At 37.2% G+C, this 17,716-nt stretch overlaps 1 protein-coding gene across 2 annotated transcripts in view; it reads right to left on the bottom strand.

Moving 5' to 3' along the window:
• Positions 1-2,246: 2,246 nt before the first annotated feature.
• The window catches only part of LOC101894398 (sialin), a 43,127-nt gene continuing 27,657 nt past the window's right edge, over positions 2,247-17,716 (bottom strand). For both annotated transcript variants that reach the window (XM_059119556.1, XM_059119555.1), the window contains exons 3-7: positions 11,303-11,606; positions 9,844-9,957; positions 9,350-9,776; positions 8,993-9,269; positions 2,247-3,124 (exon numbers count right to left, since the gene is read on the bottom strand). In XM_059119556.1, coding sequence (XP_058975539.1) covers positions 2,779-3,124; positions 8,993-9,269; positions 9,350-9,776; positions 9,844-9,957; positions 11,303-11,606 — 1,468 coding nt within the window. In that variant the 3' untranslated portion in view covers positions 2,247-2,778. The remainder of the gene's footprint in view (positions 3,125-8,992; positions 9,270-9,349; positions 9,777-9,843; positions 9,958-11,302; positions 11,607-17,716) is intronic.

Below are 17,716 nucleotides of genomic sequence, written 5' to 3' on the forward strand. Positions count from 1 at the left end.
ATAGAAGACCTGTAGAAGGTCTTCTAGCCATAGAAGACCTGTACAAGGTCTTGTAGTCATAGAAGACCTGTAGAAGATCTTCTAGCCATAGAAGACCTGTAGAAGGTCTTCGAGTTATAGCCATATAAGGCCTGTAGATGACCTGGATAGAAGACCCATAGAAGACTTGTAGAAAGTCTTCTAGCCATAGAAGACCTGTAGAAGGTCTTCCATTTATGGTCTTCTAGCCATAGAAGTCCTATAGATGTTCTTTTCGCCATAAAAGACATGTTCAAGGTCTTCTATCCATAGAAGGCCCGTAGAAGGTATTCTAAACATAGAAGACCTGTAGAAGATTCCCTAACCATAGAATACCTGCAGAAGGTCTTCTAGTCATAGAAGACCTGTAAAAGGTCTTCGAGTCATAGAAGACGTATTGATGGAATTCTAGCCATAGAAGACCTTCTATCAATAGAAGACTCGTGTAAGGTCTTCTAGCCAGGGAAACTCTGCAGATGATCTGCTAGCCACAGAAAACCTCTAGAAGGTTTCCTAAACATCGACGACCTTTTAAAAGCCTTCTAGCTATTGGAGGCCATGTGAAGGACTACTAGGACCCCAAATGTCAAGTTTCAGCGGATTTGGTTGGAATTGACGTCAGAATCCTTGAAAACACCGAAAATCGGGAGGCACCGTTATATGTGGATAAGCATGGTGGTAGCAAATATTTTTTTGCATAGAGAGAACAGACTCACTGAGCACCTAAATTGTCAAACTTCCTCTAATTTGGTTGGGAATTGTGGCAGAAACCTTCAAAATACCGAATAACGGGAGGTATCAGTATATTGGGGCTATACCAATTAGTTGACCTGTAGCAAATATTTTTTGCGGGAGAAGAAGCAGGAACAGACCCACAGGGAACACCAATTATTAAGTTGGTTGGAAATTGTGACAGAAATCTTCAAGATATCGAAAATTGGGAGGAAGACTTATATGGGGCTTACATCATTTAGTGGAGCTGTAGCGAACATTTTTTGCAAGTATGGAACAGATCTACGAAGAACCCCAAACGTCAAGTTTCATCCAAGGTGGTTGGAAATTGTGGTAGAAACCTTAAAAATACGGAAAATCGGGAGGAACCCTTATATGGGGGCTATACCAATTAGTGGGCCTAATTGGGCAAATAATTTTTACAAAAAGAGAACAGACCTACCAATAACCCCAAATGTCGAGTTAAATGTAATTTGGTTGAAAATTGTGCCAGAATCCTTCAAAATACCTAAAATCTGAAGGTGCCGTTATATGGAGGCTATACCAGTAAGTTGACCTTAACCAAACATTACCAAATATACCTACCAGGAACCCCAATTGTCAAGTTTTAGCTAATTTGGTTGGAATTTGTGACGGAAACATTCAAAATACCGAAAATCGGGAGCTATCATTGAGTGGACCTGTAGCAAATATTTTTTGCCAAGAACCCCAATTGTCAAGTTGTAGCTAATTTGGGTGCAAATTGTCATAGAAACTTTCAAAATATCGAAAATCGGGAGGTAGAATTATATGGGGCATACATCAATTAGTGGACCTGTGCGAACATTTTTTGCAAGTATAGAACCGATCTACCCAGAAACTCAAATGTCATGTTGCATCTAAGGTGGTTGGAAATTGTTGCAAAAACCTTCAAAATATTAAATATTGAGAGGTGCCCTTATATTGGGGCTATACAGTTTAGTGGACCTGTAGCAAATATTTTTTGGATGGAGAGAATAGACCTTCCAAGTAAATCAATTGTCAAGTTTCATTTAACTTGGTTGGAAATTGTGGCAGAAACCTTCAAAATACGGAAAATTGAGAGGTGTCGTTATATGAGGGCTATGTGGGGTAATACAGATTAGTGGACCTGTAGCTAATATTTTTTTCATGAAGAGAATTATTGGACCTGTAGCAAATACTATTTGCCCACCGAAAACCCCAATTGTAAACTTTCATCTGATTTTGTTTTAAATTGTATCGGAAACCTTAGAAAAATCCGCAAATCGGGTGATACTGTTATATGGGAGGAGGTATCGTTACGCGACAGTCCCTAATCAAAATAATGCGTTGGTAAGCCGGTTGGTAATAAGTATATTTTGCTGGGAAGCCATTCTCAACCCTCAAATAATTTAAGATATTTTTTTTTTGGCTACCTTACTTTTAATATTTTGCCTATTGGATCCCAATTCGGATTAGAACCCAAAACATCTTTAAAAAAAATAAAAAATCGTATATTTCTTGCGATTGGATTACTTGGCATCACTAATTGTTTATTTATTTACTTTTTTTTTGTTTTCTGTTTTGATTTGGCAACAAATTGCACAATCCTATCAACAGTGTATTGACCTAACACACATAAAATTCGAAATATGCCATAATAACAAACATTGAATTTATTTGTACATTATTCTATCGACAATGCCCATCCAATACTCGGCGGCAAACATGCATGAAATACAATCATTAAAAAATTTGAATTTTTTTCTTAAATATATTTTTCTTTTGTTGCTCTAAAGGAATGTGATTGAATAAATATTTACAAAACAAAAAACGCGGACAGTTCAAGCGAATAGTTTATAAAAATAATTATAATAATAATAATAAAAATTAAAAATAAAAAAATATTTAACACTGGGGCTGGTCCATTAAATTTTAATGGTTTCACAGCAGACGACTGCCTCTGCGTCTCCGTCTTCATCTTCATCTGAGAATGGAATGTGAGAACTGCTCCACCTCCTCCTCCGCAGATGTTGATCCAACGGATGATCACTTCATGTCTTCTTTGACATCCAATGCTTCATTGACGTAGGCATTATTGTTCGCAGCATGATTGTTTGTATTGCCCTCTTTGTGTGTCATTTCCAGAGCTTTTTGTTCATCGGTCTTGGCCCATTCTTGTAGCTCGCCAGATGCCCACAGCCAGTAGATGACACAGCCAACCAAATAAACACCAGCCGAAATGAAGAAGACCGTCTTCCATTCTTCGCTGGTTTGATTCACCACCAAATAGCCTGTCAACATGGGACTAACAATTCCGGGTATGGTGGCAAATGTATTGCCAATGCCCATCAAGACACTGGCATGCTGTGGGGCAATATCCAAGTGATTGACACTGAAAAAGGGGATTACAAAAAAAAAATAATTTTTATAGGAATTGAAAGAAGGTTAAATATTTGGCGCAAAAATTAAAAAAAAATAAAAGAAAGATTCGGGAGACTCTCTTGTTCGGAAGCCTATTACAAAATTCTAGATTTTACCTCAGGAAATTCTTTAAAAAACCTTAAATCGAAAATTCTGAATTTTTAAAAAAATTTTCTTGGTCGGAAGACTATTACAAAATTCTGGGTAAGGAATTTAAAAAAAAAAACTTAAATCGAAAATTTTCATTTTTTTAAAAAAAATTATCTTTGTGGGGCGATAACTGAGGAACTGCGCCCACATTTTAAGCAATAATATAAAATAAAAAATATATCGATTTTTGGCCCATTACAAAATTCTAGACTTTGCGCCAAAATTCAAAATTATACAAAAATATTACGTATAATCCAAATTCTCGATTTTTCAAATAAAAAAAAAAATATTTAAAAAGTATCAGTCGGTTTTGCCGATAGATGTATACCCCTCAGCCAATATTCATTATTTAAATATATTTTGACTTCAGGTATGATTATTGGAATTGTTGACCCTCTATCTTCCCATGGTAAGGACCAATATTTTCCATTTCGTATCGGACCTAAATATATTCCATATCTATCTCAGGTTTCTGGTCGAGAGAAATACTTGGATATAGCAATTTGTAGAGAATCGTTATGACAGATAAAAGTATTGAAAATTCGCAGATACAGGGTGAAATAAAAAAACTGCAACAAAGTCAACGCCATAATTTTTTCTTTGTTTTCAATTGTATTGAATGAATACAAAAAATTTCGGAAATAGCATCCAATTTTAGAACAAGTTTAGATTTGTGCGAATTGGTCACCTTTGGCACGAATTATGCCCTTCAAATGGCCAATGAAACCGTCACACGTTGCCCGAATGTTGCTCTGCGGTATTTTAGCCCATTCCCTGCGAAGCGCTTGTTGAGGTGATCGACCCTTTGGTATTTTTTAGTACCATTCTTGGGTGGTGCGTGCTGAGTCCGATGACGCTAAGTCCTGTTGGAATGTCCAAGGTCTGCGGCCAAAATATTTGCGTGCCCAAGGCTTTAATATCCTCTCGGCATTTATTCTGATGGCACGGCCGATTAATACGATAAAATAAGGGCGGAGAGCGAGCATCGACTGTTATGGCGGCCCACACCATCTCCATGGCCGGTGCTTGAGTTGTGGTGGCCAACCGAAGGTGCATATTTTCAGCTGACCTCTTTGGCAAGTAAAAACGATCATTTGTTCGTTTGTTTGTTTACAAACTGGTGGAAAACGAATGTTTTCTCATCGGAGAACCAAATTCGGCAGTTCACCACATTCGGCCAAGCGAAGCAACTCTTTAGCTCTTTTGAGCCTTCTTTTTTTTTTTGTTGCGGTAAAAATTCTCACCAAAATGCCTTTGTACGCTTGTAAACAATATAATGAGATGTCACTGGAATAATTTTAACAGCTGTCGGACGAGTGGTTTAGAAATGACAGCTGTCTAAAGTTCAAGATATTTTGATGCTTGTTTTGCCTTCTTTGAGCGTTTTGTTCTTGAACCCTATGTGGGGCAAGTACCTGAAAAATGATCCGATCTCTACCATATTTATAAAACATCTTCTGTTGATGGAAATATTGAAATGTGCCAAGTCTGAATGGAATCCGATGTTAATTTCGCTTTTTTAAGCTTCATGGATATTCAAAATTTTTACCCTTTGTAGGGCAGGTAGCCGAAGGAGTGGATCGATATTTCCATCTTCACAGCAGATTTTGTCGTAGTAGAAATAATGGGATGTGTGAAATATGAAGAGAACCGGATGCCTATTTCCGATTTTATAAGCGTCTTGGTTATTCAAAATTTACCCCTTGTGTGGGAGGTACCAGTGTTGATGGAAATATTGAGATGTGCCAAGTCTGAATGGAATCGGATGTTAATTTCGCATTTTATGAGCTTCATGGATGTTCAAAAATTTGACCCTTTGTCGGGGAGTTACCAGAAGGTCGACCGATATATTCCATCTTCACAGCAGATCTTGTGTTAGTAGAAATAATGGGATGTGTCAAATATAAAAGAGAACCGGATGCCTATTTCCGATTATATAATCCTTTTGGTTATTGAAAACTTTGACCCCTTGTGGGGAAGGTACCAGAAGAAATGGTCCGATCTCTACCATCTGTATAACATATTTTGTGTTCATGGAAATATTGTGACGTAGCAGGTCTGAGTGGAATCGGATGTTGATTTCGCATTTTATGAGCTTCATTGATGTTCAAAATTTTGACCCTTTGTCGGGGAGTTACCAGAAGGTCGACCGATATATTCCATCTTCACAGCAGATCTTGTGTTTGTAGAAATAACGGGATGTGTAAAATAAAAAGAGAACCGGAAACTTATTTCGGATTATAAAATAGTTTTGGTTATTCAAAACGTTGACCCTTTGTGGGCGAGGTACCAGAAGGAGTAGACCGACATATCCCATCTTCACAGCAGATCTTGTGTTAGTAGGAATAATGGGATGTGTGAAATATCGGATTATCGTTTATCGTTCTGTGCAGAATATATATATATATATATATATATATATATATATATATATATATATATATATATATATATATATATATATATATATATATATATATATAAATATATATATATATATATATATATATATATATATATATATATATATATATATATGTGTATATATATATATATATATATATATATATATATATATATATATATATATTTTATTTTTTTTTTTTTTTTGTTGAAAATTTCGACCTTTTGTGGGGGAGGTACCAGAAGGGGAGGACAGATATATTTATACCCTACAACACTATGTGTTGGGGGTATTATAAGTTTGATTGGGCCAAAAATTATGTAACACCACGAAATATTGATTTCCCACATAGGAAAGTATATATGGATCTTCCTAGCTCGCCGAGCTGAGTCGATCTAGCTATGTATGTCCGTCCGTCCGTCTGTCCGTCTGTCCATGTTAATTTGTAATCACTCTACAGGTCGCAATTATGGTCCGATCTTCACGAAATTTAAAATGGAGGTGGGGCTAGGGTCAGAATAGAACCCTATTTCTTTTGGTGATGATCGCATAATATTTAAGGGTTGAAATGGACCAAAAACTGAAAAAATTCCTGATTTTGCACTAGCTCTACAGGTCGCAATTATAGACCAATCGACGCGGAATTTCGCATGTAGCTAGAGTTTAGGGCTGGCAAGAAGCCTACCCATTTGGGTGGTCATCGGATAATATTTAGCGGGTAAAATAGACCATATCTTTTTTGTTGAAAAAATTCAAAATTTTTCATTAAACCGCGAATATTTTAAATCCCAGCGAAATCACAAAGCCATGACAAGGTTACTTCTGATCTTTACATTGATGTTAACATCCAACAAAACGGATATATAGCAAAATATGTGCGATATATAGGTCTATCACAGGAGATATGCTTGAAAAATCTCTTATATGTCGAGCACGGCTGAACTGATTTCGACAGTTCTCATTAATTCAGAATGGCCTCTTGACAGGAAACAAAAAACGTCTAAAAAAATCGCATAAAAATATCTCTCTAAAGATGAAAATATTGATTTTCTAACATTTTCTCATATTTTTTCCATTTTGTCATATTTTTGGCATATTTTCATTTTGAATTAAACATTTGGTAATATTTCTACAGCTAACAAAACTAAGTAGTTAGGATATCATATACAGATCGCATTTATGGCCCGATCCTTACGAAATTTTGCATGGAGATAAGATGAGGGTCAGAATAGAAGCCTACTTTTTTGGAGATGATCGCCATATATTTAGGGGTTGAAATGGACCAAAAAACTGCAAAATTGTCAGGAGGTCGTAATTATCGCCCCATCCTCACGCATATTTGAATGGGGGTTACTGGACTTTGCAATCCAAGCAGTTTTGGATGGCCATCCAAAAATATTTGTATTTGTAGACAAAATACGAAAATGTCCACTCTAGTGACTTTTTGGAGAATTCACAAACACAGGAAAGACGCACTTCTGACTATTTCGTTAACGCCGATTTCGTTGAAGATTATAGTCAAATGTCTGTATCTCATATAGATGCGTTTCAGTCAAAAACTAATAATAAATGTTAATCTTTTGCCACTTCTGAGAGATTATAGGTCTTTGGGAAATATTGGTTCCAGATCTAGGAAGACCATTTACGTGCAACATCTACCAATAAATCGGAAATGAGCAAATTAGTTTAAGTTGCTATTATTCGAAAATTAGAGAACGAAACCTGATGGTTGTCTTTTATTATTTGTCACAATATCTTGTGAAATTCTGTCGAGTATTTCGCCTAATAAACTGTATGGTTTATTATAGTGTTGTAGGGTATTCAACGGTCGGCCCCGCTCGACTGTAGCCTTTGCTTACTTGTCTATATTCACACCAGACCCTGGATTAATAAAAATATTGTAATGTGTATAATTTGATGACAATCGAACTCTTCCATTACATTTTTACTTAAAATTCTGACCCTTTGTGGGGAAGGTACTTGAGGTGTGAACCTATATTACCCATTTTCGCATCTGACCTAGCACTGATGCAAATATTAGGATTTGCAAAGTTTGATAAAAATCGGATCATCTTTTCTCTTTCTGTGCAGTAAAATATATTTTTTTTACATTTTGACCTTTTTTCGGAGAGGTACCAGAAGGAATTGTCCCATCTTGCCCATTTCCGAACTGGATCTAAGTTTGACAATAATATTACGATGTACCAAATTTAGACCAAATCGGATACTCCCTTCGAGAATTATCATACGCAAATGCCAGCCAGACAGACATACGGACGGACGGATATCGCTAGATCGACTTTAAATGTCCTGAGACGGATCTGGTCCAAAGAGACCTAAGATCTAAAATCGTTATTCCGATGAGGCTTGCTTTGGCAAAATCAAATGATATAGCCAGCCATATGGTTGAAGGTGTAAAAATATTTATTTGATTCTTGGGCCATTACAGAATTCTAGATTTTGCGCCAGGAAATCCTTTAAAAAATCCTAGTACATGCTCACACTTATACAAAAAAAACCTCCTTGTGTGGTGATGGCGGAAGAACTCGACCCCTAATTTTCCATTAAAAAAAAGTTGAGCTAAGACAAAATTATGATATTCGAAGTTGGAAACTCTTCAAAATGTTGCCCGTTTCTATAGGGGGTCTTTCTGCAGGTCCTCTATCCACAAAGGACATTTCGGAGGAGTTATATCCTTAGAAGACCTCTTGAATACATTTATCTTTAAAACACCTAGTTGAGGTCTACTTTTCATTAAATGCTTCTGGAAGGACTTTTATCCATAGAACATCTCTTGAAGCTGGTTTATCCAGATAAAGCCTATTGGGAAAAACCCACTCCATTAGAAGAGATTTTGAAGATTCTCGATTAAAAAAAAAAACTATCTTTGTATGGCGACAGCAGAAGAACAGCACCCATATTATCCACTTTTAAAAAATTTAATCTTAGCTGATAAGGCAAAATTATGATATTCGAAGTTTTTGAAGTTCCTCTATCCACACAGGGCATTTTGCAGGGGTTCCATCCTACGAAGACCTCTTGAAGGCATTTATCTTTCGAACACTTATTTTAGGCGTCCTATTCATAAAATACTTCAATAAGAGCTTTTATCCATAGAACGCTTCTTGAAGGTCTTTTATGCATAGAAATCCTGTTGGAAATCATCAATGGATGATTAGAAGAGATTTTGAAAATTAGAGGCTAATTGCACCTCCCATGAGGATAATGATTTGTTAAATGTCGGAAGAGTAAAACGATATAATTTTTTTCATAAATACTACTTACGCAAATCCAGACCAGGCAAAGGCGCCCAGGCCCACAGCTATGGTAATGCAGACCACAGACCAGGTGGGGTCCAACAGATAGGCTGTGAGCACCATGAAAACTGTTTGGGCCAAGAAGGCGCCACAATTGAAGTTACGTCTAACTTGGGTGGTAGTCCAAATGCCCTTGACTTGAAGCCAATCGGCCAAATAACCTGAGACGCCCAAGAGGATGCCCATGGCAAGATAAGGCACAGCTGAAAGGAAACCAGTTTTATCCAAATCAAAGTTGAGGGAATCTGAAAAAATATAAAAATTAAATTAAAATTAAACATTAATTTATTAATTTACTTTAAAAATCTAATAATTCCGAACTCACCCTTAAGGAACGACGGCAACTGTGTGAGCAGCGTATAGAAACCCCAATTTTCGGAGAAATGTGAGGCAACAATGGCATAAAATGGCAACGAAGTAAATATCGCTTTCCACGGATGTTTAATGTTACGTTGACCCACCACACCGATTTTCTTCATAATATAGTCACGTTCATTCTGAGAACAGAAACGATCCTTATCGGGGCCAGAACGTACAATGACCATCCATAGAACCAGCCAGACACAGCCAATGGCTCCAAAGACATAGAACACACTTTCCCAACCATAGGCGGAGGCGAGCAGACCCGACGAGGGCATAGCAATGACGGTACCGGCATAATTTCCAGCAAAAGCTATTGAAGCCATACGAGAGCGTTCGAGAGGTGGCGACCAGCGCGACCATACGGCATGAATACAGGGGAATGTGACGCCCTGGGAGGGAGGGGGAAATGTAAGATTTTATTTTATTCAGAGAGGAAATGGAATTTTGTCTACTCACTTCGAAAACACCTTCAATAATACGCACAGCCAATAACATTTCCAAGCTATGTTTGGCCGCCATGGGTGTGAAGAGTGTCAAGATAGCTGTGGCTCCAATGCCAATACCAAAGACCTGGAAACGATAAAATAGTTGGAAAAGACATTTAAAATAATTAAAAAAAATTAAATCCATGAAATCCCTGTAGAAGGACTTATAGGCACATGAGACCCGTATAAGGTCCCTTAGTCCCAGAAGACCTGTGAAAGTTCCTTTAGCCATAGAATACTTTTGGAAGATGTTCCAGCTACAGAGGACCTGTAGAAGGTCTTCTACTCATAGGAGAGCTGTAGAAGGAATTCCAGTCATAGAAGAGATGCAGAAGGTCTTCTAGCCATAGAAGACTCCTGTAAGGTCTTCTCGCCTGTGGAAGGTCTTCTAGCCATAGAGGAGCAGCAGCAGGCCTTCTAGCCATAGAAGAGCTGCAGAGGGTCTTCTATCCACAGAAGAGTTGCAGCAGGTCTTCTAACCATAAAAGACCTCTATCCATAGAAGACCTGTGGAGGTTCTTTTAGTCATGGAAAACCTGCGGAAGGTCTTCTAGCCACAGAAGACCTGTGGAAGGTCTTCTAGCCACAGAAGACCTGTAGAAGGTCTTCTAGCCACAAAAGGCTTCTGGAAGGTCCTCTACCCATAGAAGGCCCGTGGAAGTTCTTTTAGCCATAGAAGAGCTGCAGGAGGTCGTCTGGTCATAGAAGAACTGCTGAAGTATTTCTATCCCCAGAAGATCTATATAAGGTCTTCTAGCCATAGAAGTCCTGTGGAGGTTCTTTTACCCATAAAAGGCCTGTGGACGTTATTTTAGCCATAACAGACCTGAGGAAGGTCTTCAAGCCACAGAAGGCCAGTGGAAGGTCTTGCAGACATAGCAGACCTCTAGAACATCTTCTGAACATAGAAGGCCTGTGGAAGTTCTTTTAGCAAAAAGAAAAGCTGTAGGAGGTCTTCTAGCCATAGAAGACCCGTAGCAGGTTTTTTAACCATAGACGACCTGCAGAAGAGCTGCAGAAGGTCTTATGGCCACAGAAGACCTGCAGAAGGTCTTCTGGCCATAGACGACCTGCAGAAGGTCTTCTGGCCATAGACGACCTGTAGAAGGTCTTCTAGCCGTAGAAGACCTGTAGAATGTCTTCTAGCCATAGAAGACCTGTAGAAGGTCTTCTGGCCATAGAAGACTCCTGGAAGGTTTTCTCGCAAAATAAGACCCTTGGAAAGTCTTCTAAGGGTTATCTTGACATGCAGAATGTCTTTTAGCCATAGAAGCCCGGTAGAATGTCTTCTAACAATAGAATACCTGTATGAGGTCTGCTAGTCTGTTAAGAGCCCACTGTCCATAAAGACCCTTAGTTTATGAATATGCGTCGTTTTTTTATTTTAATTAATTAATTTTCATTTTAATCGAGAAAACTCCGCTACTTACCAGATTACCACCTATCTTCGCCCCAATGAAGCCACCAATAAACTGCGTCATAATGTAGCCATAGAAAAATGAACTCAAAATGAGACCTTTTTGCTTTGAATCCCAGGGGAAATCTTGCTCCCATGATTCGTTGCCCAGCTCATCGATGACGGTGCGGTTTTCTGTCATTGCCACAATGGCAACACTTAAATTGACACGCAATGAATAGACATTGAAGAAACCGAAGAAGGCCAACAAGACCACAATGTAGCGGCGTTTTCGCCAAAATCTCCATGTGAGTGGTTCATCTTCGACAATATCGGCGCTGGAAAGGAAATTATGAGAAAGGGGAATAGAAAGAGAAAATTAATAAAATGAAAGTAATTTCATAATGTCAGGAAGGTATTGAACTGTAAAGAAAGTGGTAATAAGTCAGAGCGCACTTACAACTTCGGATTTTCAATAAAAAGAAATAATTGTAATTTTTGTTTAGATTGTGTTTCTAATATTATATATGTTTTATATGTTTTAAACCACATTTCCAAAAAAAATACAACAGTATGGACTGTAGCTAAGTGTACACTCATAGAAATTATGATTTTCCAAAAAAAAAATCACAAAAATTGTATTCGTATTGTATTAAATGGCAATTATCCAGCCAGAGTAAACGTTTTCTATCAACAAAGCCTTCATAGGGCGTAATATCAAATTTCAGAGCATACTTCCAGGCGCACTCTCAATTATTGCCTCTATGAAGGAAGACATATATCAAGTGTTCTCTAAATTGAAAACAATACCACTATGTATAGAAGAGATTTCATAGAGAAAAAGATTCTGAAAAGGTATTCAATGGCTCGATCATATTTGAAGATTCTACCAGAAGTAAATGGACCTTCTGATGGATAAAATGCGCCATGAGGAATTTTAAAGAGATTTATAAAATTATTTTTGTCGTCTTTTAAAGACAGGTAATTTTTACGGCATAATCTCTAAATGTCTTTTCTTATATTAAAAAACTTGTGGAGGTCTATAAATATAAGTATTTTAGATATTTCGCTATGGGGTCTTTTAGCAAAAAATACCGAATAATGTCATCTACATATTGCGAATTATTTCCACTATCAGATATTAAATTAATACCTATACAGGGTGAGATGATAAAACTGAAACCAACTTCAGACTGCTGTCATTTCTCAGCCATTCGTTCGGCAGCTGTTAAAATTATTCCAGTGACAGCTCATTATATTGCTTGAAAGCGTACAACAGAAAGAAAATAGACTCAAAAGAGCTAAAAAGTTGTTTAGCTTGGCCGAAAGTGGTGAACTGCCGAATTTGGTTTTCTCCGTCGAAAACATTTGTTGTCCAGCAGTTTGTAAACAAAAAATATGTGAGTATTTACTTGCCGAAGAGGTCAGCTAAAAATGTGCACCTTCGGTTGGCCACCAGAACTCAAGCGTTGGCCATGGTGATGGTGTGGGTCGCCATAACAGCCGATGGTCCCTCTCCGCTCGTATTAATCGACCGTGGCATCACATTAAATGCCGAATATTATTGCGAAAATATTCTGGAGGGAAGACGCAGACCTTGGACATTCAAACAGGATTCAGCACCGTCGCACTCAGCACGCGCCACCTAAGAATGATTACAAAATAAGGTTCCTCGCTTCATTTCCAGCGCACAAAAGCCACCAAAATCTCCGGATACCAAGCCGTTGGACTATTGTGTCTGGAGTAATTTGGAAAGCAAGGTTGGGACTAAAAAATACCAAAATTTATATCACCTTAAGCAAGCTCTTCGCCGGGAATGAGCCAAAATACAATAGAGCTACATTCGGACAGCGTGTGATGGTTTCAATGGCCGTTTGAAGGCCATAATTCGTACCAAAGGTGATCAATTCGAACAAATCTAAACTTATTCTAAAATTTGATTCTATTTCCGACATTTTTTGCTTTCATTCAATAAAATTAAAAAAAAATTTAATTGTGGCGTTTGACTTTGTTTAATATTTTTTTTCTCACCCTGTAGATATTAATGACGTATAGAAGGTCTTCTAGCCATAGAAGAGCTGCAGAAGATCTTCGGCCCATAGAAGTCCTGTAGAAGATCTTCTAGCCATAGAAGAGCTGCAGAAGATCTTCTAGCCATAGAAGAGCTGTAAAAGATCTTCTGGTTATAGAAGAGCTGCAGAAGATCTTGTGACGTATAGAAGATCTTCCAGGTCTATAGAAGATCTTCCAGCCACAGAAAACCTGTACAGGGTCTTCACGCCATAGAAGATCTGTGGAAGGTGTTACGGCCATGGAAGACTCGTAGAGATCTCCTAGCCATAGAAGGCCTCTAGTAGTTCTCCCAGCCCTAGTAGGACTGTAGAAGTTCTTCCAGAAGACCTGCTATACCTATAAGGTCTTCTACATCCATTTGAATGTGACATCATTTTTACTACAATTCTGTTGGTACTCAAACCTAATAAAAAATTAGAAACTCGATAAGTATTTTAAATATTTATCTATAAAAAATATCAAAATCATCCAAAGGTTGATTTTATTAAAAATTTATGGATCTATTCCAATTTTAACAAATTGCATACTCAATTCCCAATTAATTACCAACCATTATAATTATTTAATCTCCATCTCATCACATTTCTTAACATTTATTTTAATTAACAAATTACAATTAATTTTGAATTTCAAATTAATATTTTGAAAAAAAAAAATGTTGATTTTCTTAACGGCTACTACCGCTCATCCACTTACATTCATACTAACCTAACCTACCCCAATGCATCATTTGGTGGTCAGACTTAATCAAACCAACTCATGGATAGTTAACTTACACTCCGTCTGTGTGTCTCTCTCCCAAGCAGTCACTGTTGGTCTGTTAGTCATTCACTTTCGCTTTCACAATACGACGACGGGTAACGAACGATTGAATGTCGGTGGTTGCGCATAGAAGAAATAGGTTCGATGATGATGTTGGTGGCTGTGACGCGAGTTGGATATTGCGACCACAAACAAATGTTGTATGTGTTCGTTTGCCAGCTGCGTTGTACCAGGCGCATGAGTATGAACACACGTGTCGGCAGTGTAATAGTTACACTCGAAGAAAGTCGTTGGTAGACAATTAATAAAAATTAAGCAGGGAAGAGGTGAATGAACGGAATCATTAAATAATTTTTAACAATTTGAACCAAACAAAATGAAATGTACTTAATAAAATTGATTTTTAGCTACCTGAAATATTTAATACCTTTCAAAATACAATGGAGGGTCAGAATCAGAATCAGATCAGAATAAAATTAGGAGGCGATGTAGCCATGTTCGTCTGTCTGTTGAAATCTTTTTATCTAGAGCTTTGAATTTTGGCACATATGTATGTTTATATTATATACAGGCTGATTGGTATTGAAAATGGGATATATTGCTACACTTTTAGGTATGGCCCCCATATAACACGGTACTTCCCGACTTTCGGTATTTTGAACGTTTCCACCACAATATCAAACCTAATTATCTGAAAGGTGACAATTGGGGTTCCCAGTAGTTCAACTCTCTCCCTGCAAAAAATATTTGCTGCATCTCCACTAATTGATATAGCTCCCATAAAACGGTTCCTCACGATTTTCGGTATTTCAGTCACAATTGCCAACCAAATAAAATGAAACTTTACGTTTGGGGTTCTTGAAAGGTATTTTCTTTCTTTGCTAAATATATTTCGGGTCAATTAATTTGTATAGCCCTAACATATCGGTACCTCCCGATTTTTGGTATTTTGAAGCATCCTGACACGGTTTCCAACCACATAAGCTAAAACTTGACAATTGGGGTTTTCGGTAGGTCTGTGCTCTCCTTGTAAAAATATTTGCTACAGGTTCACTAATTGATATAGCCCCCTTATTGCGATCCATCCGGATTTTTGATATTTTAAGGGTTTCAGTCACAACTTCTAACCAAATCAAATTAAACTTAACATTTGGGGTTTTTGAAAGGTATGTTCTTTCGTTGCGAAATATATTCGATTCGGGTCAATTAATTTGTATAGCCCTAACATAACGGTACCTCCCGATTTTCGGTATTTTGAGTGTTTCAGTAACAATTTTAAACCAAATCAACTAAAACTTGACATTTGAGGTTCTTGAAAGGTATTTTCTTTCTTAGCGAAATATATTCAATTCAGGTCAATTAATTTGTATAGCCCTAACATAACGGTACCTCCCGATTTTCGGTATTTTAAGGCTTCCTGCCACAATTTCCAACCACATACGCTAAAACTTGACAATTGGGGTAGGTCTGTGCTCTCCTTGTAAAAATATTTGCTACAGGTTCACTAATTGATATAGCCCCCTTATTACGATCCGTCCGGATTTTTTGTATTTTAAAGGTTTCTGTCACAACTTCCAACCAAATCAAATGAAACTTAACATTTGGGGTTCTTGAAAGGTCTGTTCTTTCCTTGCCAAACATGTTCGAATTCCGACCAGATTAGATATGGCCTCAGCCATATGGCTGCAGAGGGTATATATCATTTAATACTGCCAAAACGTGTCCCATTGAAATAACGGTTTTAGACCCTAGGTCTCTTTGGACCAAATCCATTTCAGGACATTTGGAGTTGATCTAGCGTTGTTCGTCCGTCTATCTAGCTGGTGCACACGATAACTCTCGAATGTCGTAATATTATTATAAAACTTAGATCGAGTTCGGAGATGAGCAACATCGGTCCACTCCTTCTTTTACCTCTCCAAATATAGGTCGCAATTTTCAAAACAAAACAAATATTTTACTGCCCGGAAAGAGAAATCACAATCCGATTTTGCTTCAACTTTACAAATTCTAATATTTGCATCAGTGCTAGATCAGGTGCGAAAATGGACAATATCGGTACACTCCACCAAGTACCTCCCATGCAAAGAATCAAAGTTTTGAATAATTATAACTTTTATAAAATGTGATGTAATAATCTGATTGGCTTCAAATTACACATATCACAATATTTTTATTAACTGGTACCTCTGGTACCTCCCCCACAAAAGGGTCAAAATGCTGAATAACCATTAAGCTCATAAAATGCGAAATTAACATTCGATTTCGTTCAGACATGGTACGAGTCAATATTTCCACCAACAGAAGATCTGTTACAAATATAGTAGAAATCGGACCACTCCTTCTGGTACCTCCCCCAAAAGATCAAGATTTTGAAAACCAAAAACCATTATAAAATCGGAAATAAGCATCCGGTTCTCTTCATATTTCACAAATCACAATATTTTTATTGACCCAAGATCTGGTGTAAGGATGGTATATATGTCCACATCTTCTTGTACCTCCCCCACAAAGGGTCAAAATTTTGAATATCTATGAAGCTCATAAAACGTGAAATTAACATCGAATTCCATTGAGACTTGGAACATCTCAATATTTCCATCGACACAAAATCAGTTATAAAAATGGTAGAGATCGAACCTATCCTTCTGGTACCTCCCTCCCAAAAGGTCAAAGTTTAGAATAACCATGCAAATTTCTTCACACATGTCATTATTTTTACTATCACAAGATCTGCTGTGAAAATGGGATATATCGGCGAACTACTTCTGCTACCTCTCCCACAAAAGGTCAACATTTTTTCAACATTAATATCCGATTCCATTCAGACTTGCCACATCTCAATATTTCCATCAACACAAGATCTGTTATAAAGATTGTAGAAATCGTACTATTTTTTCTAGTACCTCCCCCACAATGGGTCAAAACTTTGAATAACCAAAACGATCATAAAATTTTTTCATATTTCACACAGCAGATGGGATATATCGGTCCACATCTTTTGGTACCTCTTTCACAAAGGGTCAAAATTTTGGATATCCTTAAAGTTCATAAAACGCGATGTCATTCAGACTCAGTACATCTCAACACAAGATCTGTTATAAAGCTTGTAGAAATCGTACTATTTTTTCTGGTACCTCCCCCACAAAGGGTTCAAGATTTTTGGAAAAACAAAACGCTCAAAGAAAGCGAATGAAGGAATCCATGAAGCCTGGCATGACGCAATATTTATATAATATTTATTCAGGTCCGATACGAGATGGACAATATTGGCTCATTTCTTCGGAACCTACTCCATAGAGGGTCAACAATTTGAATAATCATAACAGAAGTCAAAATATATTTAAGTAGTCGAACATTGGCTGAAGGTATACATCTGCCGGAAAAACCGACTGATACCTTTTAACTTGGTTTAGAAAAAATGATTTTTTTTTTCACAACAATCAATTTTTTGAAGTTGGTCCAAGGTCCGTACAATATAGGGTACAATATATACGAGCTGATTACCTACACTTTTGTAAATTATTTTTAACTAAAATTATGAAAAAAGAACGAAAATCAAAAATACCAGTTATTGTGTGATTTGAATATTAATTGGAATGCTTTCTAAATG

This window comes from Musca domestica, unplaced genomic scaffold (genome assembly GCF_030504385.1).
Source record: "Musca domestica strain aabys unplaced genomic scaffold, Musca_domestica.polishedcontigs.V.1.1 15, whole genome shotgun sequence".
Classification (NCBI taxonomy): Eukaryota; Metazoa; Arthropoda; class Insecta; order Diptera; family Muscidae; genus Musca; species Musca domestica.